This window comes from Osmerus mordax, chromosome 27 (genome assembly GCF_038355195.1).
Source record: "Osmerus mordax isolate fOsmMor3 chromosome 27, fOsmMor3.pri, whole genome shotgun sequence".
Classification (NCBI taxonomy): Eukaryota; Metazoa; Chordata; class Actinopteri; order Osmeriformes; family Osmeridae; genus Osmerus; species Osmerus mordax.
Genome location: NC_090076.1, coordinates 4667613 through 4694488, shown reverse-complemented (window position 1 = coordinate 4694488; position 26876 = coordinate 4667613). Strand labels below are relative to the sequence as shown.

General features: G+C 39.6%; 1 protein-coding gene across 2 annotated transcripts; it reads left to right on the top strand.

Moving 5' to 3' along the window:
* LOC136936687 (excitatory amino acid transporter 5-like) lies at positions 1 to 23422 on the top strand. 2 transcript variants are annotated; one of them, XM_067230307.1, is made up of 12 exons: positions 1 to 141; positions 8770 to 8849; positions 13195 to 13410; positions 16382 to 16424; positions 16535 to 16760; positions 16865 to 16964; positions 17067 to 17300; positions 17939 to 18133; positions 19477 to 19611; positions 20154 to 20253; positions 20904 to 20909; positions 23156 to 23422. In XM_067230307.1, exons 1-12 carry the CDS (start codon positions 1 to 3, stop codon positions 23420 to 23422), a joined length of 1743 nt encoding a protein of 580 aa, XP_067086408.1. The 2 variants fall into 2 exon arrangements, with proteins under 2 accessions (XP_067086408.1, XP_067086407.1); XM_067230306.1 differs by lacking the exon at positions 20904 to 20909.
* Positions 23423 to 26876: the final 3454 nt, after the last annotated feature.

Genomic DNA, 26876 nt, shown 5'->3' with positions numbered 1-26876 from the left:
ATGGCCGTGGCTCTGGATGCGGTGTGGTTGAGGGTGAAGAACGTGTGCAAACAGAACGGACTCCTCATCCTGTCAGTGCTGGCTGTGGTCATAGGGTGCCTGCTGGGCTTCTTCCTCCGGACCAAGCGCCTTACAGAGCAGGTTAGTCTCCCACCCCATTCCAGAACACCTGTGACCCTCGACCTGCCTGCTCTCATAGCCCTCCCTGTAAACACCTCCAGCCAAAGCTGTCACCTGTACACACTCTGCCATGACATCTCATGCTGACACTCTCATGCTGGTCACACAAAGTGTCACCACCTTTTTTCCAACATCAGTCATCTGTAATGTGTTCTTCGTGAACAGGTCTATCATGGATTTTGGATGTATGAATTATTACAATTCCATACCCCTTCTCCTCAGAAAGAGTGTTCAAACATTCAATGTTTTCAGCAGTTTGGAGATATATAATACTGTAGTTTGGTCTATGAAAGGACATAAGTGGCTTTACTCGAGTGATATTTTGTTTTTTTAACATTCAATTAACATTATTTCTATGTGACTTAACCTACAGCAAATTCTCAGAAAGGACTAAAAATAGCCAACAGGGCCTTTTCTTTGACAATGGAGGATTACCATCCAATCAAACAAATGCTTTCAGTAATTGTACATTGAACAGGAGTGCTTCTCGGCACATTAAAGAGAAACTGGAGTCATTCTTGTTTTCAGTCAAATTAGAAAGAGCTTTAATAATTTTTGTAGTAGAGCTGTGGGGTGGAAAGGAAGGGGGAGGCAATCAAGCGTGACTAATTATAAGTGACCCTCACTTAGGTGCCCAAACCTCGTCACATTTTGATGAGAAGAATGCCTCACCTAAGAAATCGAAATGTTATTTGTACTCATTTAAAAGTCACCAACACATACCCTTTTCTGAATTTTTGATTAATTATTATTAAACTATTGAGGGTAGTGTCATTCAGTTCAGCTAAAATAAAAACGACAGACATCAATGAACAAAAGATGTGTTGCATAAATACTTGCAACAGAAGCCCACATTAGTCTCTGACCAACAACAGCATTCTCTTTTGTCCTTGAAGCTTCTCCCACTCTCTATTGGTCAGAGATGAAAAAATACATTTTCTCATGTGTATTACAACAACTCACTGCTGACCCAGGTGTGCCAGTAATGATACCCGTACCCAAGTACTGGCAAAAATATTGCAAAGGTGTACAGTGCCCATGCCACCTGAGCAGTACATTACTAAAGCCTACAGTGGGCTCAAATTTCGACACCTGAGCAGTACATTACTAAAGCCTACTGTGGGCTCAAATTTAGACTTCTAATGCAGAGCAAGTTTCCTTAAATAGTCCTATCTTTACTTAAAAATATTGATTCATTAATTACAGCAAAGAGTTCCTCCAAATGAGGCAGAAAAATCTGTGACAGGATTTCATTATGGCATTGTATATTCAAAGTCATTATTATCCATAGTCTGTATAGACTCCCATTCAAAATCCCCCAAAGCAATTGTTAATGTTTCCGCCTTCTCACAACCCATCACAAAGCCCTTTGGCTTTTGCAGCACATTTGCAGCACATTGTTTATGCAAATTAAACCTTTAAACATTGATTGGGTAGAATTTAGAATGTCCCTCAAAATATGTAGCTCAAGCAATATGGCTATCTCTATTTTTGCGCAGTGCTATTCAAGGCTTATTCAGGTACCAGGTAATGTAGTTTACCAGTACATCAGTTTGAAAGTTACTCAGTGTTTGACTGTTTATACATGTTCACATAATTTTAACTGACCCTTCATAGACTAAGTAATTGGCTAACCATTGGATTCTAATGACAGAACCCATGGAACAGTGATTAAAGATTTGAAGCCATGGCTGCACAGTGCAAGCCTACTCTATTAATGACCTCCTAGCTGTCAATTCCCACTAGATTATTTACATGAAAATATAACTATTACAGAATTACATGTTCTGCTTTTGTCTGATTTGTCTTTAGCTAAATCATTTTTTTCCCTATTAGCTTCTTACATTTACATTTAGTCATTTAGCAGAAGCTCTTATCCAGAGCGACTTACAGTAAGTACAGGGACATTCCCCCTGAGGCAAGTAGGGTGAAGTGACTTGCCCAAGGACACAACGTCAGTTGGCACAGCCGGGAATCGAACTGGCAACCTTCAGATTACTAGCCCGACTACCTCACCGCTCAGCCATCTGACTCCCATCGGTTGCCATCGGTTAGCCCTTAGGCCTTGTTGGCTTTGAGGCAGTGGTGTAGTTCCTACTAATACAGTTGCTAGCTAATTTAGCAAGCTAGATAATCATGTATTGTTTATCAAATTTAATGCAAGGACAAATCCTTGGAGAAACCATTGCAACACCAAAGATTACTGTAACTGTTTAAGAAAACAATTTAAAGTAGCCTATGACAAAAAGCATTTTCACACACACAAAGAAAACCTTGAAATAAGATTCTGCAGATTGAGACAGGTGCTAGCTGGGAAAAATACAGAATTGTTTAACATTCCAGTGTGAAACATGACTTATTCACCCAAAGGAAGGCTCCTGATTTGAATAGCTGTTGTTTTGGCAAAACGTAAAAAACAATATATTATAGTACAAACGTAGCATGTATATTAAGGTTTTTGAAATGCCTCCAAAGAAAGGACTTAAAATGAACACCAAAATACTAACTTTACAAACACTCGAACTCTAACACTTTTACAAACACAAAGACAACTGCAACTGCCTGAACATACAGCTAACCTACTTACTGACAGTACTTGCAATGTAAAAGCTGCAGCAAATATCAAGTTATTGTGTCATTGCATTGTCCAATACGATGGTGTTGGGTTGTAGGCAACTTAATAAAGATCTCAAGAGCTCAGACCAATGTACAATTACTGTACTCCTCCACCCACAACACATTTTAATGAACCAAGTGAGTTATTGAGGCAATAACATCAGACAGATTTTAGGCCTAATAAAACTACCATTATTGTTACATCCAACTCTCATTGAGGACTTGTGCGAATACAGTGATAGGGGCCAGAGATTTAGTCCAGTGTGATTCTGGCTGTGTTGTGTCACACTTGGCTGTTAAAAGCAGCACCATGGCTGCTCTCTCGACTAGTCTTTTGGCAATGACTGTAGTTGCTGCTCATGCCACACACACACACACACACTCACGCAAACACACATACATGGACACACACACACAGACCATACACTTTTACACAAACATGCACACACACTCAAATACACACTCCAGAACATGCAAACACACATACGCTGGACGTACGCAAGGGCTGATCCTGCTCTTACACAGCGTACTAAGCTCTCACTGCTTAATGCCGTACAGAAAAGCTCTTTAGCTGACATTATCATGTACCAGCCCTTCGCTTTCCCATAGTATATTCCTCTATCTCTTCCGTGGACTTCCAATCTTTACAAGCAACACCATCTCTCCCATATCGTTATTCTCATTTTCCATTTTGGGGGTCCATTTCAGCGATATTCCCTTAAGTTTTGTTCTCCCTTCATCCCCCACTTTTTAATCCACTGGACCTGTCTTACCCAGCCCTCATCTGTTAAAATCACCTCCTCTTTTTTTCTTATCTTATTCTTCATTGTCAGCGTCACAAGCACTCAGTTTTAAGATCTACATCTTTTGGATTGCTCATTACATTTCGTCTTCCCGATTAAATTGGTTTAAGCCCAAATTTAAAGTTTCCGTATGTACACATTTCTATTGAAACACTTTTTATCCAATTTAAATGTTGAAACCAGAATTATATAAGTAACATTAACATTTGACAATTAGAACATTTCATTCATCTTAAATTATAGTACACTCAATTTTTTTTGGTGCATTCTTTTTGTAGAATTCCATCCATTTATTGGTTTTCTCTCTTGTTCTTCATACAGATTTTTTTTTTACTTACTGTAAACATACATCAAACATTTACTAAAGATAAATTGCTGTACTCCCTTCTCCTGTCATCCCTGTCTCTCTCATACACATCTGTTTTCTTTGCTTATTTCTTCGAAAATGCCCTGACATTTTAAACACAAGACATATGCACACAAGGCAACTAAAAAGGCCTTTTAAACGTCAAGGCCTCTCCTGTAATAATTTTCCATAGTTTACATCTGTACATCTGTAGTGAAGCAAGTCTGTATAAATCTAAGGTAGTACGGAGAGAACCAGCAGATAGTTACACAATCAGCCAGATCCCAATTACGTCCTCATGTCAAGGACAATTTGTCAGGCAATTTTTTTTTAAAGATGAGTGCAAATGCACAAAACATCCAACTGGATGGGTGCAACATTTGCCACTAGTCTCAAAATATAATCAGCCACAACATGTTTTCAGAGGCCAAAAATGTTCCCAGTAATGTCTGCCAAACCAGTCCAGGATTAGGAAAAAAGATCAGTAAGATTTTATAACTTTCTATTTTTATAATTATTCTTTGGAATTGATTGAATGATTTGACTAAAAGCTTTCAAACCTCCTACAGCTCAAAAGTAGGCACACTTCAGGCATCTCTCCCAACCCATCTCCACATACACCTTACTTTTTTCGCTACTGCTGTCTCCTTTTCTCTTTCTTTCTCTCTCATCCTCTTAATTTCTCTCTCTCTCTCTCTCTCTCTCTCTCTCTCTCTCTCTCTCTCTCTCTCTCTCTCTCTCTCTCTCTCTCTCTCACTCTTTCCAATTTTTCTCTCTATTTCTCTCTCGCTCTGTTTTCCTATGTTTGTCTCTGTACCTACATCGGTCTCCCGTGATCTAACTCTGTTGACAAGTACTCAGACGACGGCTAGAGCCCTGAGCTCAGAGAGGGATTATTGCCCATCGACTCCTGTGGCAGATTTCAACCACTGTGCCACCAAAGTGATAGCTTAAGGGAAATAAGCTTTTTCAAAGTTTTGGCAAACTACCAAGTCTACTCTGATAGAGTGAGGGAGTGGGTGATGGCCGGGGTCTAGTGGTGGGTCTGGTTGGACACTGGAGTGTTGTGATCTGGATCGAGGCCAACTTAGGGATGTAGAGACCTGGGGGGTTTAATGGAGATGTTCCATCCAGATTGTGCTGCAAGAGCAACAGTAATTACTAAAAAGGATTCGTGCTTGACTTCCATCACTTCCTTTAGCTATCACGAGAAGTATTTTAAGTTCCTTGTTATGAGTTCTTCCCCTGGTCTCTGTCTGTCTCAGTGTAGAATCATTCAGAGTCTGATGTGGAATGCTGCTTTGCTAGTGCACCAAAAGAAGTAATTACATGAGTCAGATATGGTCAAATATTTCATGCAGCGTGGCTACAGAATAATCAAAAACATTTATATTTAGATGGCACATTGGAAGCACATTCCGAGCATTTTGAAAACCTTTTCAAAACAGTCAGCACACAGCCCAAACCAGAGCCGAGGCTCAAAAGAACATGACATATAATCAACTACCTTCATCAAAACGTACAATTTATGTAACATTTATAAACAACAGCAAATTAGATATGTTACACCCTGTGCTGTATTGTCTTTCTTTGTAAAACCTTTTGTCAAAATAGGACTAAAGCAGAAATAAAGTTTTTTTCAATTGCTAAGACACATTTCTTGAATGTGTACTGTGTTTTCTCCAAACTCTAAACACAAATCTTCATACTTACACTGTTTTGGCCAAACCCTTGACTTTTGACCCAAAATCAAACACTGTAGTCAAAACCATATTATCTGTCGTATAAACCTTACTTTTCATTCAAAATACACACAAAGCCCTCAAATAAATTCAACCTTCTGAATACCCTTTAGACACTGCTGGGATGAATTGAAAACACTATTATAAAAAGGTTTTCAAGAACCATTGACTATAACGTGTCCCTGAATTTTAGATATGTTCCACCTCATGAGTTTGACATGATAAATCATAAAACTCACAATTACTGCAATTGTCCTTCTTACAGGCTGTTTATTTCCTTTTATACAGCAATTGCATTTTGAGCTCTTGTTACTGTAGTAGTCACAGTATACAAATAGTAGTACTGTTAGTCAACAACACAAATGTATTGCTTTAAATTGTAATTTGGGGAACAAAGGCTAAGAAAACAAGGAAATAAACAAATCATCATAGGGATTTCTGTCATAGTGTGGCATGGATCTCATTTGAGATTGTTGTTCTTCTTCCTCTGCCTCTTCCTCTCCCTTGTCCACCTCCTCTCATTTGGACAATTCTTCCTTTTCTTCTGATAAAAGGGTAAATTGTGTTTAAAGATTGGGGTACACGGTCTTTCTGCTGGGATTTGGCAAAATGGTTTTGTGGGGATGGCTTACACATACAATTTTTGTGTGTTAGCAATCGAGAAAAACTGTAATACCACTCAAAAGCTTGAACATCCAGAGACAAAATACTTTTTTCATTTTGTCTTTGTCATAGGGTAATTTCATGCGCTCGTTTGCTAAGAATACAACAAAAAAAACAACAAGCTACAGTACATCAAATAAGGCAAACAGAATGCAGTATACACTCCATTCACTCTTTTGTTCTTGTCGAAGAACAAGGCCACATGTTTTCATCAGCATCACAATGGATGAATTCGATTTCAATGCAACGTCTCCACACAAGGTCTCTGATTGCCAACTGAACAACAAAGATGTTTTTCACACAGTAAGACTCAGAAGAGAATTACAGTTTTGGATGTGAATTTACTGTATTACTTGAGACCAAATGGGGTCATGTTTTGTTTGATATGATTTGCTCATAAATGAAATGCGCTTCACATTTCCAATGTGTATGAAAGCAATCTAAAAATAACTGCTCTGCAAAGACTGTGCTTTCTAAATTATAATGGATATCAAGTGGATCACAGTTCCATTAAACATACTTTTCACAGACAATATGTGGACACCACTCAGTATTTGGACACCTGGTTGTTCAACCTCTCAGCATTAATATGGATTGGGTTCCCACTTTTGTGTCTGTAACTGTCTTGACTTTTCTGGGAAGGTTTTTAAATAAACATTGGAACATTGATGGAAGATCTGCTTCCATTCAGCCAAGAGCATTGGAGGTTGGTCACTGATGTTGGGTGATTGGACCTGGCTTGCAGATGTTAGAATTGACATTTTTAGAATGACATTTTATCGTTTAGCATTACATTAAATAGCATGTCCAGTAGAGCTAAAGTTTATTGCCCAAAAACCATGAAAAACAGCTAATTTAGTTAATTGGCTTGATAATTTACTTGACTGGCTGCACATATCCATCCCTGACTTACAGTAACAACCCATCATTAGTGTCCATCCTATAATTCCCAATGAATGGGTACAAATTGCTAGCCTGGCTCTGCCCACCTACGTACTTCCGTTAAATTTTCATTTTGCTTCTGTACTAGGTCTGGGCTTTGTATAGCTATTCGGTCTGTTGTGGCAACGCTGCTGAATATCTAGAAGTTAGAGCCGGAGCAAGAATAATCTTTGCTGAGTTTTGTTGGTGGCCATGATGTTGTTTGCCCTCCTCCCCATGGGGTTCGGGAAAAGTTTGATTTTCCAGCTAGCTAGTGGTAAAGGAGTTGGCTAAGGCGAACGCTAGCGATTGGTTATTGCAGATCCAGAGTGGCTCTGGGCAGATCCAATAGTTTTAAACTTCAACAGAGTACCCACCTTCAAGGAAGTTAACGTTTGTCAATGGAGCGATCCCAGACTCTCTGTACAAATGAAATGTACGAGAGTCTGGTTAGGACCAGGCTAACAAATTGCCCCAGACAGCCTCCAAAATCTTGTGGACAGCCTTCCCAGAAGAGAAGCAGCTGTCGTAGCTTCAAAGGGGGCGCCAACTTCATGTAACTGTACTTTGGATAAAAGCGTCTGCTAAAATGAATAAATGTACTGTGTCCATGGTTTTGGAATGGTTTGGAGCCCAACAAGCTCATAAAAGTGTGATGGTCAGGTGTCCACTGTCTTTTAGCCATAAAGTTTATCTTGGTAGTTGAGAAGTAACACAATATGCTGACTGAACTTGAGAGGGCACAACTTACTTGAGAAGAGTTTTGTAGATAAACATTCAACATCAAAAAAATAGATTTTATTAATACTAACTGGACTTGCTGCTTATCCAGCCTGCTTATCACCTTAGTTGTTACCTTCACTTGTGAAAATGTAGACACTCCATCTCCCAGAAAATAGTTTACCCTGTAAACAGCAGAAAATCAGGGAGGTGGCAGGGGTTTATTCATCTGAGAGGTATTCCTTCAAAGAGATTATTTAAATCAGCACATCTAACTACTGTTGATGAGGCAAGCAACGGTTTAGCTCACTCATCATAATTTCAACTGTTTACATGGTTTCATATGTACCATACTTATCACCCTCATAATATACAAAGACATGCATGTCTTCTTTTCATTCCTGCTTTACCTTTTGAGCGCTGTGAATGCTACTCCCATGTAATTTAAACACAATGGAAATGCACCCACATGGCATGGATAGCATGATCATAAAGAAATTCAAAAACTCATTCATATAATCTAGGCTTTAAACCAAAATGTGTGGTCCATTGTCTGTCTGAAGAAAAAAAAAAAAACAGCAGGTGACAAGGTGCATGCCAACAATCTAAGGGTGTTCCTGCTCATTATACAGCACACTGACTCAAAGTGTGTGAAGTTAAAAGCACACTTTGGAGCTCCGTATATTTCCATGATACTGTGGTGTCACAATTGCCATCTTGAATTGCAGGATATTGTAAGCACTGTTATCTAAAACGATAATTTTTTTCCTACCTACAGGAAGTGAAATATTTCCAGTTTCCCGGTGAGCTGCTGATGAGGATGTTGAAGATGCTGATTCTTCCTCTTGTCGTGTCCAGGTAGATTCAATATTTCTTGTCAAATGCCCCTCAAATGCAACTCTTAATGCGTTCCACTAAATGATAACAGTCTTTTATGGCATGGCAGCATATGTAAAGTCATATATTTTACAGTTGTCTTGATATTGTCAGAGGTGAAGATGTGTGTAATAATCTTGTGATTGTGGTATTAGATGTCTGCTGAAAAACCTTTCGTTATCCATCTGTCTGATTTAAAATTATTGAGATTAATAATAATCTGAAACAAATGCTTTATTATTAGTTTTGACCTGTCCAATACTGTCCTTTAAAAATAATAAGAGAACTGAATGACCAAAATAGTTTCCAGTAGCTGCTCAGATTACAGATTTGTCTACTGAACAGGAAGGTCTGACCAGTGAAAACCCTGAGTTGGGTAACCCTGAGATGAGGCAAACTCTGGGTTTTCCGTTCCAGAAAGAGAGGTTAAGCAAACTATGGTTCGGTGTCCATGGTAACTGACTATATGAACCTAACCTGCTCCCTGGTAGGTTTTTCATAACAAACTCTGCATTTCTACCTATCCCCTCCCACTTTCTGAGCCTGATACAGTTGGCAGACATGGGGTGTCCTTTCCTGGTTCAGCTGACCGATCTGGAACAAAATTTCATTCGCTTAGCCTTCTGTCAGGAGAGGATTATAAGACCACGATTAGACATGCTTTAATTCCCTGATGAATACCTAAGTGAACATTACCGTTTTCCGTCACACTCCATAATTTCTGTTTGCAACATTCTCAGCCCTTACATCACTAATGTTACACACCGTGGATGTGCACTGAGAACTGACTAAATGCTTTTTGGCACAGAAATAAAGACAAATCATTGCAATTGATAAAAAAAGATCAAGATTCAATTTCAAGATCAGCCTTCCTAAGCTTTTGCCCTAATACACCATATCTTGGTCAGTTTTTTTCACTTGCTTCATGAGATGCAGTTTGTACAACTCCTTTACTGTTAACTGGGAATACATTAGATGACATTAAATTCCATAGTTCTAAATTCGAAAAGAATTCACCTGCCATTAATTAACATTAACATCTCACTGTGTGCAGCTATGCAGGCTGATGGACCCCCCCCCCCCTTCCCCTCCTGGCAATGCCCATCCATGCTCTGTTCAACAGGATCAGAATGTGAAAAATCATTTTTCTATTCAGTATTCTCATAATTTCAGTGTACATTTAAAACTGACAATTCCACACAAGACCGTAAATAAAAGTAAGCCTAAATGGGGAAAGAAAACCAGTAGCTACCATACATAGGCTTCTCATGTTGTTTAATTGTATCTTGTTTAACTACATGCTCTTGTGTTTCTCCCCATTGGCACTTATTTGCTTTTCACAATGAATGTTTTTGGGGCTATCTCGTTGTTTATGATCATTGACCTGTGCACTTTTTTAAAGCTATCTCTTGGAAGTCGCTTTGGATAAAAGTGTCTGCTAAATGAATACATGTAAATGTAAAAGTTCTCTGCATCCATCTATGCGGCAGCAGTCAACGTCTCTTCATTACCATAATCATCATCCTCCTGTGATGAATTGTGATGATTCTTTTAATGGTTACTGCTACTACAAGTTAAAATAGGCACTGATTGATATTGACTTTGTATCATGTCAAATATAATAAAAACCAAGGTGACTGAGCTACAATCACAAAATCATAAGCCAAAGCAAAATATGCCTTACCTGTTAGTAGTATGTTTTAATATTAAATGTTAAGCTGCTGCCAAGTGCGCTTTGCACCTGCGGGAACATGATTTTTTTTTTTTCAATTCCATGCATTCCACCACTTTTTCACCTGTAATATTACAGTGCTTAAATGTTAAATAGAACAGTGTGGTTAAATGTTTAATGTATGGACTGGCTACTGCATTCAAATGTGTGCATTGACTCGGCCAGCAATTGTCTCCCATTTTAGGGTAACTCAAATCAGAGTTCAGGGTAGGGTGACAGTTTGTTAAACCCAGTTTCTGGAATACCCCTCAGGTCTGAAAAGCATATGTATAGAACAAACAATTTGCTAATGTTTCTTAATTTGAAACGGACAGTTGTTATTAAAATGTTCAGAAGCCAAGCAGAGGTCAAATATACACAAAAAAGAGCCTCAAAACTACTTTGAGCCACCCCACACTAATGTGTGCGTTTATATGCATGTGTGTGAATGATGCAGTCACATGATGCCATCTCCCTTCATACATGCTAACTAATTGATTAAGTCCTGAGTGAAATAATGAATGATAATCGTACTGTTTTTGTTTGTACATGTAAATGAAATTTCATTAGACTAATAATTTGATTCAACTTTAGATTTGACTTTATTAGATAAAACATTTTGACATGAAATTAACAGTAATATGTAAAGAACATGTGTAAACAACCGTGGACATGTGTGAGTGAGAGAGAAAGAGTGGGAGAGAGAATTAAAGAATTAAAGACTGGCAGGCTCACCAAGGCACCACAGTATTATGAGTTTTGGGTCTTTTCTTTTAGCCATGATGCTTTCCACGCCCAGGCTAGATCAAATTCAATTTGTGGCCTTGATACGCATGGACCGCAAACACATGTTTTCATGTGTCCACTGCTTTTCAGTCAGTTGTTGGAAATTCTGGTAGACAAATCACGACTTCGTTCGACAACTCAGCTTTTTTAAGTTTTCAAGGCTCAACTGTCCGTAACCTGATAGAAAAATGATCGTATGACACTACATTCAACATTTACAGTAGTTGCTTGAAACAACGCCTGTTTGATTTACAGCTCTGTTGATCCAAAATATTGTCTAGTCGGTCAGTTCTTTCTGGTTAGATGTTTTGTTTTCTATGAGGAAGGATGGTGGTTTAGTCCTTGCTATGACACTTGCGTTCTCTTTGCCTTCCACATATAGGAAAGTAGCATTTTGAGCATTGTGGATTGGGAATAGAACAGCCTTGCTGACAGTAATATAAACACACAGCTACACACACACACACACACACACACACACACACACACACACACACACACACACAGACATGTTGTACATAGAGTACACATACATGTGCAAAGTACACAGACACAATGCTTGTGTGCTGAACCCCTCTTATAAGATCCACAGCTATGCCATGCAGAGATACTAAAGCTTGAATCAAAAATAACCAATGTCCAGACTGGCCTGCAACTGCTGTAGTAAAGCTTCTGACAGAGCATCTGCTCAGTAGTTGTTGTTATGTGCTTGTGTGTGTGTGTGTGGGGGTGTGGGTGTGTGCAGAGGGCGCATGTACGTGTGTGTCTGTCAGTCACTGGGCATCACTGTTTGCCTGCTGGTCCTGAATGAGAGTGGTACAGGATTAGAGCTTTAAAGTACATTCAGAACATACAGCTGACACACAGCTGATGAGTTGGTCCCACAAGCCAACATGATACATGGTTGTAATACTGAAGTAATGTTTAAATCTTTTGCCACATAATTCAGTGTGTTGGCCCTCTGTGTATAGGACAAGTGTGTCCTGCCATGTTCAGTTTCATATTTCACATTTCAAGTGAGTGGTAAATGTCAAAACGTGTATTTCGACTGTATAATTTGCTTCTCAAAAAATACTTTAACTTGATAATCTAGGACTACAACTACAAATTATTCTAGTTCTCCGTTTATTACGGACTAGGACAGGGTTGGATTCAACAGCAGAGTTTTATTCAGGAACAGAGTGAGCAGGAACAGGCAGAGGTGGTTTCACAGGCTGATAGGGCAGTACAGAAAATCCAATAGCGTTGGCTGAGATACAGGCAATGGTCGGTATTCATAGGCAGACTGGGAAAGACGGGCGATCCTAAGAAAGGGTTGTAAAGACAGGCTAAGATCGAGACACGGTTTGGCATAAACTCTAGAGTATTTACTTAAGAGCAGACTGAACTACAAAAGAACAAGACTTTGCACAGGACACACAGAAACAGGGAAATACATAATAAATCAATTAACAAGACACAGATGTTGCCAATCCCCCTAATACTTAGGAGACGTGGAGATGGGCAGCCATTAACTAGTGTAGAAGACCTAGGCATTATAGTGTACTTGTTTCTTTGAAGTGGACCACAGTTGTTTTGTTGCTGGGTTGGGAAACACTGCAGGAGTGAAACATGAAATAATAGTTGGTTATGTTTAATTTTGAGTCCCCTATAGACCATTTGTAAATGGTCATACCATCAAGAAATTCTTAGTCAACTACAGTGCTGATATTTACCAACTGGTTAGGGTTCGTTGAGAGTATTGTACCAGTTGTTGTCTGTAGAGTAAATATTAACCCAGTGTTTCGGTGAAAGTCAACCTTAATCACTGCTTCTCCCTTCCTCCCTCAGTTTGATGTCGGGGCTGGCCGCCCTAGATGCCAAGTGTTCCAGTCGATTGGGTCTGATTACCGTGTCCTACTACCTGTGGACCACTTTTGTGGCGGTGGTGGTGGGGATCATCATGGTGTCCATTATACACCCTGGGGGAGCAGCCCAGAAAGAAGACTCGGAGGACAGCGGCAAACCCATCATGAGCTCCGCCGACGCGCTGCTAGACCTCATCCGGTGAGAGGACGACACACGTGCTCTCTCCCACTTTTCCTTTCACAGCATGACGCACTCGAGTACCGTGCATCCACCCCCAGTGAAGTTATTATGCCTCCTCTCTGTGACAAGCCACCTAAATGATTCAGCCGTGACATGATATGTGCAGTGCTGACTAGAGCTTGGCTATTTACAACAACAAAAACATCAACATTGAAACGTTTGTTAGTGGGGGTTACCAGCCCACATTTATATAGGCTACAGAATTTAATGAGCAGTTAAGCTCAAGTGATTACTGGGCTCAAAATACACATAATACATAATGCATTTGGAATCAATATCGTCCAATTAATTATCAACGTAGTGAAGCAGATTCTTGATAGCACACTTGAGGGGTTAAAGGTTGTATGACGGTGTTGATTGCCCGAGAAGATTATGTAAAGTGAGAAGGAGTGAGGAACGAGGAATAAGAAAAAAAGTGGGATTCCTTTCCCAGAGCTGCTGTCTGTCTGAGCTTATTATAGGAAGATTGTGTTTCGGATGCTATGAGAGGAATGGAATCTTCTTGAAATCTCCAGGAGAAATGTTTTGTCCTAATGATCCTTTCAGAAAATATAATGAGCTATTCATAAGACAGGACCTCCTAGGTCTTGAAGATATTTCATCTTTGATTGAAATGTAGACTTGAGAATATTTGTAAAATTGCAGCAGGTGGAGAATTCCAAGCTGATTTCCTGAATGCTCATCTCCTTGATAGAACTGGAATATATTTGAGCGTTCAGGTTAAAAGCAAAGCACACCTACATTGCTTTTCTACTTTCTGTATGGATTGTGTTTTTGCTGAGAATATAGCCGATCTATGGTAGCATTTTGTCCAGCTGTCAAACAAGCATGCAGCTCAGAGTACAACTCCATTATGGCCAAATGTTATCAAAATCTAAACCATTGAGCTCCAGCGACCACTGAGTAATGAGTTTAGTGATTCAGAGAACTTGAGAAGAAAAGCCAACTGTGATAGTTGAAAGGACCAGAAGAAAATCCAAACCTCTTGGTACTCGATTATTAATTCACAAGAAGAAATAGCTATGTTTGTCCAAGAGGTTTTACTGTAATAGGACTTCCAACATCTTTGCTTTTGCTTTGGTCAAAACCAAATAAAACATTTCTGCATAACATATATTTAGCTTACATCTGAAATGACTAAATGACTAAATGAATCATGTTATAAAATATAGAATTGAAAAGTCCATGCACAGATGTACAAAAACCTGAATATTTAAATTACATTTTGATTTAAAAGATCATTACAATTATGCTATATTCAATGTTATATTATTAATATTCTGTATATAATATAATATTATTCATTCTTATTTCAATCATTTATAAATGTAAAACCAAATGTTTCCATACAGTATAAATGGTAAAAACATTTGAAATTTGTTACGTAAGCATAACATGCTCATCTTGTGACTCATTCTGGAGTCTATACTGGTGTCTATTTGGTTTTGCTCCTCATTTCATTTCAGTCATTCTTTGTGCTTGCATAAATTGAATGCCTTTACTGCCAAACATTCTACGCTGAACAGAGGAAGCAACAGACTATGTAAATGTTTTGATGTTGGACTATGGACGGATTGGTAAAGATCCAGATGTATGGTTCATTTCCATTTGGGTGGTACTCCTGCCTAATAGATATGGCTCACTGCAGTCTTTGTTGACATCATAGCAGCTGGAACCTCTGATATAATTCCCTCCAGCTCTGAGTGAACAGTTACTGCTCTTGTTCTTTTATTATAGAACCATGTTGTGTGTGAAATAAATAACAAACGTGTTATTCCTTCCAGATGTTCAATAGTGATAAGAAAAAGTTCTGGCTTTTGGTATTTCATTGTATAATTGACAGTCCATATTGATCAAGGATAGATTGTTAGAATTATTAGAATCTTAGAATCTTAAAGTGGTCATTGACTGATTTTATAGGGTATTTCACACTGTTCCTTAAGGTCTCCGAAATAGGTTATGTACATTGATTGGGCTGAAAATGGCCCGGGTGATGTTCTATGCACCCTAATGCAACCTGTGAAATAGCCCTACAATGAAACGAGAGGTTTTCTCCCTTTTATGGTATGCTCATGAATATTTAGATGAGCTGCGCGCTGATTGATTGGTTTACAATGAGCGAAGCTGCAAAGCAAAGACGCAACATAGCCAAACATGCATCGTGAATTGCAGATTTACATGACAAAACAGCTTATGTATTCGAATGAAACACAGTCAGGAAAATGAAATAACGTTAGCCCCATTGCCAATAAACTAAATCATCACACATTCTACCTATGCTAGACACAGGATACGTTAGCATTGCTAATAACTGTTAGTGACAAAATCATACTTACAGCTTGCGGTTGTACAAATAATTTCAATTTAGTTTTTGTTATATCTGTTATACTATACATTATGTGCGACTGGCCACTTAGTCTGAGCAAAGCAAGCAGTGATAGTTCCAGAAGTGAAAATCTCACTCATACTGAACTAAATACATTGAATACCTAGCTCACAAGCAATGCAGTGACCTAACCTAAACATACTGACAGTTATTGTGCATTCATTTCACTTTGAGAAGATAAAGAAAATAGTTGGTTTGGTATTGATTATTTGTAGATTGTCGGCATTCAAGGTTAGTATTTAAGAATATGTTACTGTATTACACACAATGGAACTATTGAAGAATGCAGTCCTGTTAGAATGCTTTACTGTAAGCAACGTTTTACAGCATTCCCTTCAACAGAACGTTATTGTGAATGTTTTTCTTGATTACTAATATGTATAGCTTTAAACTTGGAGAGTGGATATACAGAATTATACTGTGGATGTATTTACTTACTGTTCATCTATAGACAGACAGAGTACTTCAGTGTATCTTATATATAAACAGTTTGCATTATCAATTTATTATATGATGTTCATCATGTATTTCTGCACTCTGCAGAAATATGTTTCCATCCAACTTGGTTCAAGCTACATTTCAACAGGTGAGCATATTATAATTACAAATCTCATGCATTATTTCAGCTATTTTGGTTTAGCGTTTTTCTTTCTTACAGTGTCTTCATGCTATGATGTTCTATTTCCCTATGAGCAGTATCGGACGAGTAGTATATCCATTCTGAAACCCAAGCCTACTGTGAGCCAATCAGAGTCCACCACTCGCCGAGCACTCATCTACGGTATCCAGGACGACAATGGAACAGACATTCAGAACTTTGCCCTCGACCTGACCCCGCCCCCAGACGTGTTGATCCGCACAAAACCAGGAAACAGCGATGGAATGAACGTCCTTGGGATTGTCATCTTCTCAGCCACCATGGGTAAAAATATAATAAATTCATGTGTTTTTCTATTAAAAGGAAAAACACTTGATCTGTTCTTTGTGTGCGCATCAGATGTTCAAGAGACCCTTGTATTTTTACAGGAATCATGCTGGGAAGGATGGGTCCCAATGGTAGTGCATTGGTAAACTTCTGCCAGAGCTTGAACGAAGCTGTCCTGAAAATTGTCGCCATCGTTATATGGTAATTTTTGGATTGCGCCACGGCACAAATGTAATGTGTATCAGGGGTTATGGCAACAGTTTCTTTTTACAGAACACGTGAGTCTGTGCTCTTCATTTCCAGGTACTTTCCATTTGGTATTGTGTTCCTTGTGGCCGGCAAGATCTTAGAGATGAGTGATCCCTCAGCCATGGGGAAGAAGCTGGGCTTTTACGCTGTCACCGTGGTGTTTGGCCTGATTCTCCACGGCCTATTCATCTTACCAGCCATGTACTTCTTCATCACCAAGAAGAGTCCCATTGTGTACATAAGAGGAATCCTTCAGGCGCTACTCATTGCCCTGGCGACCTCCTCCAGGTGAACAAGCGTGATTAAGACAGCATCCTTGAAATGAATTTCAAACTCTTGTTCATTTCCAATGAAGGGATGGTATGGTTATGCAGCATGTCATGTAAGGCCATAGTCCTGAAAGGGTTTAGTTAGGCAAGGCATTTGTATCACACGTGTCCTTGTAAGGGTTGGGCACATTACCTATCAACAGCCTACGTTTATTATTGTGGGGTTGATCCGAAGTAACCTTTCGTGTTTTAAATGTTATGTAATCATACTTCGTTTTGCTTTCAAACGAAAAGATCAGATTCCCCACATTGTGTTTCACTTCATTGGAAAAATCTTGTCAGACACAGAGGAAGGTGAAGAGATCAGAAAACATCTGGTGTGTTCTGGAGGAAATGGGAGTATCGGGAAAAATATGCAGCTGCGTGTGTACGTGCGTGTTTTGTGTGAGGGGTTCTGTTTCAATGCGCACGTGTGTTGACATGCCCTTGTCGACATGCATTGTCGCATCATATCAGTACACGCATGTAGTTGTTTACTTGCGGAGTAAAATTATGAATCAAAGCCGCTTGTACATGGTGCCAACGATCGTTCTTTCTTTTTCAACGTTTCAGATATATTGAATGTTTTGTTTCGCTTTTGTATGTCCCCTTTTCCAGCTCTGCCACTCTGCCTATTACCTTCAAGTGCCTCCTTGAAAACAACCACATTGACAGGCGCATCATCCGCTTTGTGCTCCCTGTGGGTGCCACCATCAACATGGACGGCACCGCCCTGTACGAGGCGGTGGCGGCCATCTTCATCGCCCAGGTCAACAACTACGAATTGGACTTTGGCCAGATCATCACCATCAGGTGCCGGAATTGTTTTTGTTCATTCATTTGTTTATTTAATGTCAAACACTAGCCTCAAGGCCAGGTCACTTCAAGGTTACAGCTCCCCACAGCATTGGATTTCATGAAAGGTCCAATGTAGTCAATGCCTGTGTACAACATAACACAAAACATGGATAACATGAAAGATGATGTAAGCTGTCATGTTGGGGTTCCCCGTAAGCTCAATAAAGACGCAACACATGTCTGTTTCCCTTCACCAAAAAACGCCTTGTTTGCCCATGTCATGTTTCTTACCTCATTTCCTCTTTAATGCCATTAAGCAGTGTGAGCCTGAAACTGCCCAACTAATCTCTCTGTTAAGAGAGCCATGTGACCTGGATAAAATGCAATCTCCCTGTCACGCCACAAATGTAGCTCGGGCCCCACCGCCCCCCCATCCCCCGATGTTATTTCTCCTACGACGGTATAGTGCACAGCAACGTTCCATCTGCGAGACCCCCCTCGCCCTTCAACTTCTGCCCTTCAAATGCTCTGCACAGAGCCCCCAGCACGAGGCTCTGGTGTTACACAGACCCCGTGGGATTCTGTGGAGAAACGTTTGATTCCTCCATTCTAAGTCCTTCCATGATCGCATTGGCAGCCAGACCTCTCGCATCTGCGAGACACCAGCACTGCTCGATCTGCGGCACATATGGCCGAGGGGGAACGAGGGTCGGCAGAGGGATGGCGGTGAGACGCACTCGTCCCCGGTAGAGGATGATGTTCTACGTATAGTCGTCAACAGATGGTCCGTGGGGGAGGGGGGCTGACGTTAGAGGAGGGATTGGGGAGGGGCTTGTGGATTGAAAGGGGTGAGGTGATTATCAACAAACATTTAAGTTGAATTGTATGTTAAAAAATAAAATTGACAGACAGACAGACCGGGGGAAAATAGAGCTTGAAATGCTCTGATTACAAAAGGCCTGTAGTGCCTTTAATTTGTCCTTGGAGTCTTTCAGTGCTATTTGGCCTCCAATCCCCTGCACAGGGACTGTGGCTTAGTTGATGGAACAGTTTTCTATTTTGGACAAAGCTAAAAGCTGGGTGGAGCTTCAGAATACGCACTTTATTTTCAAATGGAGATGTGTTTCTGTCCCTGTGGGCATTCATCATAAGAATTATCAAAATATGTTGTAGGAGTGTTCCCTCTCCGTCATTAAATCATCATTCGCCAAATGTACAATGTACACGCAAATTCAGGAACCCTACGAGCTAGCATCGAGAACAATTGATTATGAATGTGTGTCATGCCCTGATGCAGAGATTGGATGATTTTCAACTATTCTAAATGTATATATGGTCCTTTTGTTTCCCCAATGCAGTATCACTGCCACAGCTGCCAGCATTGGTGCAGCAGGCATCCCACAAGCTGGACTAGTCACCATGGTGATAGTACTAACATCAGTCGGCTTGCCAACTGATGATATCACTCTCATTATTGCAGTGGACTGGGCGTTGTAAGTAATATGTTGCTCTTCTCTACTACCGAAAATATTCCTTATCTGGGATCGACCATCATCCTTTTTCAGACTATTATGGATGAGTTTTACGCATAGAACTATGTTACCATCAGTTTAGTTTCTGGGTTTATAAGTATCAGACAGCCAGCTGATCAGAGAATTTACAGTAACAAACACCTCAACATAAAAATGACCAGTTCAGACACACAGGGGAACTAGTAAAGTCTCTCTGTATCATGAAGGTCAGAGGACAGAATTTACAGTAGAAAGGGAAAAACTAAAAACATACAGCCAACTGGGGTTCATTATTATGTCAGGATGATTCTACATCATAGACCCTTGACTTTCAACAGAACACATTATAGTTTACAGGAACGACACATTTCTGAATAAATAACTCAGTAGAATACATTAACAGATAAGAAATCCCTTATTTATCCCGTTTCCTAAGTCCCAATTCTTGAACATGTGTTCTTTGTGACAGTTATAACTCCTCAATAGTCTGAGGAGATCTACAACTATCTCTATTCTGTTCCCAGAGATAGATTCCGGACCATGGTGAATGTGATGGGGGATGCTTTGGCCACTGGTATAATGGCACACATTTGCAGAAAGGACTTCATTAAAGAAGGAGATGGGGTGAGTAGCAAGTACCAAGTGCATTCCACCCTGATTCCCTTGATTAGTACAGTAATTACATATACATTACACTTAGTCGACACTTTTATCCAGAGCGACTTACAGTAAGTACAGGGACATTCCCCCAAGGCAAGTAGGGTGAAGTGCCTTGCCCAAGGACACAACGTCATTTGGCACGGCCGGGAATCAAACCAGCGACCTTTTGATTACTAACCCGATTCTCTAACCGCTCAGCCACCTGACTCCCTGACATATGATATCTTTGGAAGGAGGACTCGAACGCTGAACCTCAATGCTACCTTCAGAGCTAAAAAATAATATTCCCTTTTCTTTTTTAAATGTGTGTAAGGATGCAAAAGTCATATGCTAAAGACTGGAGTTGCTGGACATAGTCTTTTGCTTGATGGGTCTCACACCTCATTGTGTGACTTACTGTGTCATTTGTAGTCATACGTTGATAAATTAGGGTCCAGATGTGGTCTCATTGGTTGTTCTACAGATAATAGTTGGGTATAAAGAGACTTGTGAAGCATTGCTCTCTAGATTCTTGATCTCCTGAGGGCTTTCCTCAGCTCTGGCTTTTTCTACTCCTTTTCCTTTCTCACCTTTTATTTGTCTCTCTCCGATTTACAATAATCAAGGTATTGTAGGTAAGAGTAAAAACCTTCATTTTGTATAATTATTTCCTTGTAATTGATTAAATTAATTTGCAATGTTATTAAATATCTATTACATTGAACTTTACTTTGACCACTCTCGCTCTGATTTAACCCATAGAGTCAAATAACCGCAATAATATTAATACACTGTTCCATTTACCCCTCTTCCTTTCAACGTAGGGGAATAGTTTTGGTTGTTTGGCCAATATAAAAAACCCTACATGTGATATACAGATTTCAGCCACATCATTATTTCACCTGAACTCTCAGTGGCACTTGCATCTGTCATCTATGTGAGACAATGTTTCTCTGTTCTTAGTGAACTGGTTCCATTTAATTCAGCTATGAATATAGGTTTGAATGAAAACATCTCTCACCCTCATACCCTGTTCAGATTTGTGGTTTTACAGTAATTCATAGTTGTTTTGTTAGTAAATTGGCCAATGCCACCACAATAAAACGTTTTTTTGTCATTGTGTGAGACTTACTGGTCAAAATGTTGATATGCTTTTTCACCAAGGCAGTCAATCCTGGAAATGTTAGTTTTATACAAATTTAACTTTTGGTATACTTTTACTTCACTGACTGCTTACTGCAAAATGCAAGAATGTCAGTTTTTAAATTTGCATGTCAATTTCTACATATTTTTTACATGTAAGGTCATATACTGTATAGTGAACATAAATTTGCCACAAATTGTCATCCATGCAAAAAAATACAAGATTGGTTGATTGGAAACATTGTGAAAATGTGACAGAATGAGAACATCCTAAGATTGTGATTCCTTCAATAATATGTCACCTGCAGGTCATCTACCAATTTATCAGACATCACAAACATTTCATGTCATACAAAGCTATTTAGGGAATATATAGCCTACATGTATGTCTGACAACATTTTATAATTGAATGGATCCTTTTGCATGTGGTGGCTCACATGATGAAATAATGTTTAGAAGTTGTGAAGCGTGTCAATTTCACTAAGAATCAACTCGTCAGTTTTGATCAGCAAGCCATGTGCATGTAGTTATTGAGGATTATACCATGGTCAGTGGAGCCAGACGTGCAGCCAATCAGAATCAAGTAACTTATTTGGAGAATATACATTTTCTTAATTTACAGTGTCACATAACAGCTCATCTCACATCCCATTCGCTTTTCACCTCGCTAGGCTACCTTCAGCCAGGCTGCGGCCACCGGCCAACACGACACAGTCCTTTAGGCTAGGCCTACACCATAGGCAGAAATCCAGGGGGGGACAGGGTGGACACGAACCCCCCATCCTGGGAAAAATATTATTTGTCCCCCCCAATAAATCACTATACCATAAGGAAATGTCAATAATATTAATAATATACATTTAACATATTACAATGTAGGCTATGTGTTACAACAGTAATTTTGGTGTCCCCCTCGGGAATTGCTCTTGAGAAAATGTCATATAATTGTCCCCCCCAAAATTGATAGCAGAGTTTCGCCACTGGGCTACACATGGCCAATTATTTTGTTCAGGAAATCCTTGATATCGATTTGGGGACAATGACATGCCTGGGTAGCTGGTCAGTCTTGATGTTAAACATAGTGTCAAATTGTATTTACTGTTTGGAGAATATGCCAACTTTGACACGATCTCACATCTATTCAACTCGCTATACAGGCTGTGGTAGCCTAGTCTATATGGCCGAGAGGCTACTTTGTTTGTGAAAATCTTGATATTGATTTTGGGACAATGACATAGCTGGCCAGCTAGATAATCTTCTTGTCAAACATACTGTCAAATTATATTTATTGTTTGTCAACCGTACACAATGTTATTGCTTTTGAATCTTGCTAGCCTAACGTTAGCTCTAGCTTTCTGGCTAATGGCTCCGCCAAAGGAAAGCCGGTAACCTATGGGTTATATGAGCTGAGTGGATTAGAGATATCAGAGTTGGACTAGTTAGATATCAGAGTTGAAATCTAACGTTGAAAAACGTTAGATTTCTATGGCTAAACGCATGAAAACATAAATTTACGTTTGTAAAAAAAAAACATTGGCAAGTGACCATGGTATAAGGGAACTTACATATCGTAGACAATTGTACTTACTCTTTTGCACACACGTGCCACAACAAGAAACTATTTGTTCAGAGATTTGAACTTAAAATAAGTCTCATTGGAGAATTGAGCCAAAGCAATTGAGAAAAACCGTATTACATTACATCTCTATATCTCTCCACATCCCTGCCCCTCCTCTCTCCCAGGTACCCCTGATCTGTGAGACCAAGCCCATGATCAACATCCAGCAGCTGATGAACTGTCAGAACAACAACGGCAGCTACCAGCCTCCTCCTCCGGGGGCCAAGCTTGAGCACATACCCCCAGACGTGGCCCGACTCATGCAGCTCGAGGAGGGTGTGCGGCCCCCACCCCCTCCAGAGAGGAAAAAGCCCCCGGTGCCACCCAGGCAGCTGAAGAAAGACAAGGAACACTGTGCCATAGACATGAATGGCCTGGAGACCAATGTATAGCCCTGTCACCGTCGCTGCAGTATCACTGCTTCCCCAGCAGGGCCAAGCCTCAGTTCAGGCTCACCAGAACAAGGGATGACAACCTCACACCAGAAAAGGACCTGGATGAAGAAGATTGGATGGATATCATCTTATTTATGGTCGTAGATGTTTGAATGATTGGTCAAATGCTTTTTTTTATGCTGTTTTGTAAGTGTGTGTGTTTGGTATAATAGGTGGCAAGGCTTCCTTCTAGGCTTGTTTGGATAGTGGCCAAATAAAGTGTAGGGGTGGGGATTGTGGGCTGCCCTTCAGCCTGGCAATGATTGCTGGTGAAGACTTGAGAGTCATTGACAGGACACATTAAGTGCTATATCAACAGATTTTCAGGGGCCAAAGACAGGCACAAAGACTTTAGTTGACATACTTTGTCTCCAAAATGCTAAGCAAGTTCTAAGCAACATCGTTACAAACTATCATTAACACCGGTAGGAGGTTTTTGAAAGGACATAACTGCATGAACTTACAGGTACAAACACACGCAAGGACACACATACACACACTCACAGTCGCTCATTCCTTCCCACACACACAAACAAACATACAGAGTTCCTCAGACCTATACATATTTGTATTTATATTGTTTTAAGGTAGATTTGTCTTTGGTATTTACATTTTATATACTTTCTTGTGCAACAAGTCTGATAGTGCATATTGTCCATGTACATTCAGCTTGTGGCTTTATGTATGGCTAACAGGCCACTGCATGTGTCATACACCAGAACAGGGCAGAGAGAAAAACCAAGATGTCTGACTTGAGACATTGTTTGATCTGTAAGAAACCTGCCCTCATCCTGGATATTTATTCTGCCTTAACAAAGCTAGTGGTGTTAGGCTGATGTCTTCAAAGGAAGAGGATCCGAAGACAATCGAAAATCACATCCCAGTAAACCAGTTAAGATGCAGCCTGCGTATCATACAAGAGCTTACTTTTTTTTACAGGGGGAAAGGTATCCCTGTGTGTGTCTAAACTGACATTGCATAAGTATTTATTTTTTCTATTTTGAAGATTTAAAAAGAAATGTATAGACTATAACGTTCATGTTGTGTAATATGAATGCAGTTCATAGCTAGGCTGCCTGCTATTTATCTCGCTTTGTATCTTGGTTGACATGAAGGCAGATCCATTGAATAGATTTATGTTTATGTTAAATGCTTCATTAGTGTGTCTGTTCAAGGAACTGAACATTTAATGGAACAAATTACCTGTTTTTGACAAGCATTAGCATTAAAACTGGACTAACACATTCTGAGGGGCTTGGATTGGTTAAGCTCCAAGTATTTCATTTTCAGTTCCACATTTGATCTTAGCAAGATGGGGATTTTTCTCCCATGTATTTTTGCCACTTCAGGACATGAACGATTTAGGCTGTCCTTCACAAGACCTCTCTCAAGCGTAACAAATTACCTCATGTGGTGCTGCTTATGATGAAAAGGCAAATTATGTACACCTTTTTAATAAGCAGTAACTGAACATCATTTGTGAGTTATAGTTTCTTCAACATGTAAACCCCTATTCTACCATCCTTCTTCTGATTTCTCACAACTTTCCTTTAGATTTGTCTATTGTAACAGTAGCATTGATGGGCCAGAGTAGGAAGGAAAATATCATACATAAAATGTTATCCTTGCCAATTTGTGAAGATAAATATCAGTTCCCTGTGGATAAAATATCAAGAAAACATAGGTCTGTAATGTAATGGCAATCTTCTGAGTTTTTTTCTTTTCAAGATATTTGGGGGCCAAGCAGCGAAGCTGCGAAGCCACCTATTGTGTTTCTACCTTTTATTATTATTATTGGGGGGCAAGCAGCGAAGCTGCAAAGCTACCAATTGTGTTTCTACCTGTTCTTTTTATTATTACGCATCTTCTTCTCCTCCCATTGGAGTCTATGGCAGCCCCAAAAACCATATGGTGAAAAGTTGTGAAATTTGGCACAGTCATTTTTTGTAACACGTCAAAACCTTTTGTCCGGTACAGCCAATCAAAATCAGCAGCTAAGAAACCAAACAGGAAGTTGGGACCAACACTAAACTTGGTACCTTGACTCGGAACCCTCTTCTGAGGATGTGAAAACATTTTTGGTGTCGTGTGACCACTGGAAGCGCCGCAGAAGCAAAAATGCGATTTGGCCAACAACGGTTGATTTGTTTGCCTTATTTAAGTGATTACTTTCTCACATGATAAATATTGGGAGATCCCATTTCTGACAAAATACCAGCCGAATTGATGCGGCTGCCATTTGGAATTCATGAAAAAACTGTTTATTCACTATTCCTCCTAAAAAGTTTGTCCGATCTTCTCAGACCAAGTCTCACAAAATTCATCACAGGGTTTTTTGAAAGCGTTTGTCCGGTACAGCCAATCGGAATTGACAGCAGAGCCGCCAAACAGGAAATTGGTTAGTATCTCAGCAAATCTTTGATGGATTCACACCATTGCTATACATACTCAGAACTCTGTTCTGAGAATTTGTTTTTTTGCGTCAGTTGACATGCCTGGCCTCCTAATTGCTGCTTGCAGCTATATTTATTTTTGGCATTTTCATGCTTCCTTGGACAATACAAGTGTGACAGGAAAGATGGGGAAGAGAGAGTGGAAGAGAAGGGAAAACATAGAGCAAAGGACACAGGCTAGGTTTGAACCCAGGCCGCTACATTAAGGCCTCAGCCTACATGGTATGCGCTCTTATCTGGTGTGCCATCAGGGAGCCCCCCCCGAGATTATTTTTTTAATCAACAGATGGAGTACTTGAATATCTGTGGTTTGAAAATGACTCACTGGGAATAAAATTGATACTCCTATTCTTCCTATCTTTTCTTCTGACCATCTGCAGAATTTGCTAAATGTTTTGTAAGAGTAAATCTAACACTGCATTTATGAATAAAAAAAACTAGTTTAATGTTACTTGGTGACTGTTTCAGTACACCAAATGAACCTCAGTTTGTGTGAAGGATTTTGATTGCGCAATACTTTTATAAATAATTTATTGCAGAAAGCCTTGACAATTTATGCAGACTAATACATAGACATCCATGGTATTTATAAAATAATTTCTGTGAAAATGTAGGGTAAAAGTATTTTAGAAAATATTTGCAATCTTACATTTTGTAAAACAAGACATAAGGAAAAAATTAAAAATAGGCTAAACTAAACAGGTACACACTATATGACTATCCTAATGGCTTCAAGTACAGTAGCATAATGGCATAGCAATGGTAATAATCACATCACACACTCAAATGAAATTGAGTCAGAATATAAACACATTTTGATTGTGTCAAACTTTGAAAGAACTGATTTAGATGCAAACCATGGTGATCGCTGACATGTTGACTGTTTACTTACAGACATTAACACAGAATGCATCGTTTTTAATCAAACGGAAATGTCCTTAAACCTGACAGAAAGAGGA